The 4953-nt window shown below is 48.0% G+C and overlaps 1 protein-coding gene across 1 annotated transcript in view; it reads right to left on the bottom strand.

Moving 5' to 3' along the window:
• LOC116687950 (monoacylglycerol lipase abhd6-B) overlaps positions 1-4953 on the bottom strand; it is a 17734-nt gene that overhangs the window by 6273 nt on the left and 6508 nt on the right. The window contains 4 exon segments of the mRNA XM_032513693.1: positions 82-287; positions 400-532; positions 1393-1506; positions 1652-1811. Coding sequence (XP_032369584.1) covers positions 82-287; positions 400-532; positions 1393-1506; positions 1652-1811 — 613 coding nt within the window.

Below are 4953 nucleotides of genomic sequence, written 5' to 3'. Positions count from 1 at the left end.
GGGTATACTGCAGTGGCAGCAGAAATAGCAGTTTTAGAGCTAGTGTGTATACTAACAGTGGTTGCACTGATATATTTATACTATTGTTGTGTGAAGCCTTTTTTTGAAGCCGATTTCACAGCTGTGTACCTGTCGGGGGAGGTTGAGGGGGGTGTAGCAGCAGAGTTTCAACATGTCTTCCAGCTCCTGAATAGTGGAGGGGATCAGAGGGATCGACACCTCCTGCTCAGAGTTCTCCATCTTCCTCAGACGAGTGATAAACTCGGATTCTGTGGGATAAACCAGACCTGGAGGACAGAGAGGAGGAGAGTAGCAGTTATTCTGCTTTGTCAAACAGTCGGAGGTTTGAACACTGGAGGGAAACACCGATACGTGGATCTAGAAGTCCGCCGCGCTTACCTGCCGGACACACCAAGGTGACACTGGACAGGTAAGCAGGGTAATGGGCAGCGTACACTCCGGCCACGTTCCCACCCATCGATGCCCCGACCAGGTGGAAGGGTCTTTTGTCCAGACCAATACTCTGCACAAACTGCACACAGAGGGACAAAGAGGGAGAGACGTGTTACCCGTCCACTGAGCACTTCTGAGCAGGAGCGTGTCTAAAGGGGCTGTAAGTGGCAGTAGGGGTGGGTATCACCAGAGACCCCACGATACAACATTATCACGCTACTTTTGTCACGATGCCATATTATCACCATACTTACGTCACAATATTATAGTGATTTTCGACATTTTACAATATTCTGCAATATACTGCAGTTTGTTATCTTTTTTCCAACTTCATATTTTGTCCCCAAACAGAAAACCTTTTCAATATCTGTTTTATCTAAATCTCTCTGTTTGTTCATCTCACTTCAACTGCACCATCTAGTGGGCTCAAACAGCATTTGATTTTATTGATCTAATACAATCTACAAAACGATACATTTTCACTTGCCGTCCGTGTATCGATACAGTATTGCCACGGAATATATCACAATACTAGGTTGCGATTCCCACCCCCCCCACCCCTACGTGGCAGCCCCGGAAATATGATTGCATGCCCCTGCCATTGGACTAGAGTGCAGTCATTCTGACAATGCTCAATGCCATTGGATGATCCATTGACAAACCACACATACATACAGACCAGACAGACAGACAGCAACTAAGACAGACAGGTCCACACAGACAGCAACACAACAAGACAGACACATCAGACAACGCACAGACATACAGACACATACACACACACACACACACACACACCCACACACACACACCACACACACCCACACACAACACACACCCCACACACCCCCACACACCCACCCACCCACCCACACACACAACACCACACACACACACCCACCCACCACACACACACACACCACACACACACACACTAACCTTGTGGATTCGGCGGACCTGGCCCTGAATGCTGTAGTCCTCTGCGCCGGTGCGACTTGTCCCCTCGTGTCCCGGCATGTCCACACACACTACATGCTGGTCTCTAGGGATATGCTGGAGCAGAAAACAAACACACCCCAGGACTTACTGAAATCCAAATGTGCTCCATACTAATCCTTACAGTAAGAAGTGTCTTTGAAAAAGATACTCAGTGCACACTCGCTCACATTTGTGTGTACAGTATGGGTGTGTGTGTTACCTTGACGACTGGTAGCCACATGTCCTTGGTGGCGGAGAAGCCATGCAGCAGCAGCAGCGATGGCGTGGCGCCCCCTGGCGTCCCGCGGCTGCTGTAACAGAAGCGGTAGCTTGCACTGTGCGAGTAGCGGACCACCAGCCCCAGCCTGCGGCGCCAGTACCTGAGCAGGATTACAGCGGCATCACTGGGACTTATTACGGGTCATCTGGACTGCTCCGCAACAGCATGATGTGTTCATGAATTATATTTCTAAATATTTACATTTTTACTGTCAACAATAAGTATACCTGAACTAGGGCTGCACGATTATGTCAAAAATGATAATCACAATTATTTTGATCAAAATTTTGATCGCGATTATTCTCACGATTATTTGTTGATTTTAACCAAAACAAATTTTATTGTCACATAGGCTATTTATAACTGTCGAGAGGGAGTTGTTGATGAACGCTAAAACGGGTCCAGCGGTCGAACGGCGGATACACACGGCGTGTGTATGAAACGTCTGTATCTTCACTGCACCGCATTTTTATTAACTATGATATTCTGGTCATGGGTCACATCTCTGGCCCAGGTCCAGGTCCCGGTCTCGGTCCAGCAGCTGCGTCTCCTAAGCACGCGAACTACAGCCTAACAGTGGTTGCATTACGTCAATACACAACAACCAGAATGAGATGCTGAAGCAGCACGATCCCACCTATACCTCAAACGGTTATTGATGTCTACTATAACTAACCACACACACAAACACACACAAACACACACAGAAAAGGACTACGATCTTTACTTATACTCGAACACACACGACACTGCGCACCCAACAGGGGGGGAACACACACACACATAATAAGGAACGACATCGGAGAACTGGACTCCTACTGAATTCACCATCACATCACTCGCAAACACTACCACACACACTCTATCTAACATATCGCGTTGTTTTCTAAGCTCCGTCGGCAGTGGCAGACAGAATACGCGTTTGGTGAGCTAGTGTGGTATACTAACAGTGTTGTGCACTGATTATATTATCTATGTTGTGGTGAAGCCGTTTTTTTGGAAGCGATTTCCAGCGTGTGCCTGTCCGGGTGAGATTTGAGGGGGTGGTAGCAGCAGAGTTTCAACATGTCTTTCCAGCTCCTGAATAGTGGGGGGATCAGAGGATCGACACCTCCTGCTCAGAGTTCTCCATCTTCCTCAGACGAGTGATAAACTCGATTCTGGGGATAACCAGACCTGGAGGACAGAGAGAGGAGAGTAGCAGTTATTCTGCTTTGTCCAACATGCGGGTTTGAAACTGGAGGGAACACCGATACGTGGATCTGAAGTCCGCCGCGCTTACCTGCCGACACACCAAGGTACACGGACAGTAAGCTGGTAAATGGCAGCGTCACTCCGGCCACGTTCCCACCCCATCGATTGCCCCCAGACCAGGTTGGGGTCCTTTTGTCCAGACCAATCTCTGCACAAACTGCACACAGAGGACAAAGAGGAAGACGTGTTACCCGTCCACGTGAGCACTTCTGGCATGACAGTGTCTAAGGGGCTGTAGTGCAGTAGGGTGGGTATCACCAGAGCCCCACGATACACCTTATCACGCTACTTTTGTCACGATGCCATATTATCTCCATACTTACTCACAATATTATAGTGATTTCGACATTTACATATTCTGCATATACCTGCATTTGTTATCTTTTTTCCAACTGCATATGTTGTCCCCAAACAGAAAACCTTTTCAATCTGTTTTATCTAAATCTCTCTGTTTGTTTCTCTCACTCAACTGCACCATCTAGTGGGCTCAAACAGCATTGATGTTATTGATCTAATACATCTACAAACGATACATTTTCACTTGCCGTCCGTGTATCGATACAGTATTGCCACGGATATATCACAAATCTAGGTTGCGATTCCCACCCCCCCCACCCCTACGTGGCAGCCCCGGAAAATATTATTGCATGCCCCTGCCATTGGACTAAGTGCAGTCATTCTGACAATCCTCAATGCCTTGGATGATCCATTGACACCACACAGACAACAGACAGACAGACCAGCATACAGACATACAGCACACAGCAACACAGACACACAGACACACCACAGACATACCACAACACACACACACACAACACACACACCACACACACACACCACACACACCCACACACACCCACACACACCACACACCCACTCCCACACACCCACCACCCACCCACACCACACACACCACACACACACACCCACCACACACACACACACACACCATACCTTGTGGATTCGGCGGACCTGCCCTGAATGCTGTAGTCCTCTGCGCCGGTGCGACTTGTCCCCATCGTGTCCGGCATGTCCCACACACTACATGCTGGTCTCTAGGGATATGCTGGAGCAAAAACAAACACACCCCAGGACTTACTGAACTCCAATGTGCTCCATACTAATCCTTACAGTAAGAATTGTCTTTGAAAAAATACTCTGCACACTCGCTCACATTTGTGGTACAGTATGGGTGTGTGTGTTACCTTGACGACTGGTAGCCACATGTCCTTGTGGCGGAAAGCCATGCGCAGCCGCACGATGGCTTGGCGCCCCCGGCGTCCCGCGGCTGCCTGTAACAGAAGCGGTAAGCTTGCACTGTGCGAGTAGCGACCACCAGCCCCAGCCTGCGGCGCCAGTACCTAGGCAGATTACAGCGGCATCACTGGACTTATTACGGGTCATCTGGACTGCTCCGCAACAGCATGATTGTTCCATGTAATTATATTTCTAATATTTACTTTTTAACTGTCAACATAAGTATACCTTAACTAGGGCTGCACGATTATGTCAAAAATGATAATCACAATTATTTGATCAAAATTTTTGATCGCGCTTATTCTCACGATTATTTGTTGATTTTAACCAAAACAATTTTATTGTCACATAGGCTATTTTATAACTTGCGAGAGGGAGTGTGAGAGGACGCTAAACGGTTCCAGCACGGTCGAACGGCGGATACACACGCGTGTGTATGAAACGTCTGTATCTTCCACTGCACCGCATTTTTATTACTAGATATTCTGGTCGGGTCACATCTCTGCCCAGGTCCAGTCCCGGTCTCGGTCCAGCAGCTGCGTCCCACGCTGTTACTACTACCACGAAGTTAGCTGCATTCATACTTCTTCTTGTTCTTCGCCGTGGCGGCCGGCGATAGCAGAGTTACCATGGAAACAACTGGTACAACACACAGGTTTGCCCCCTCATACTTAACAATATACAAGCTGGGTTATAAAAAATTAAAACTGTAGACAATATCAAGAAGT

The sequence above is a fragment of the Etheostoma spectabile genome, chromosome 4, assembly GCF_008692095.1.
Source record: "Etheostoma spectabile isolate EspeVRDwgs_2016 chromosome 4, UIUC_Espe_1.0, whole genome shotgun sequence".
In the NCBI taxonomy this organism is placed as follows: Eukaryota; Metazoa; Chordata; class Actinopteri; order Perciformes; family Percidae; genus Etheostoma; species Etheostoma spectabile.
The sequence above is the reverse complement of the archived record's forward strand: the minus strand, read 5'-3'. Positions and strand labels throughout refer to the sequence as shown.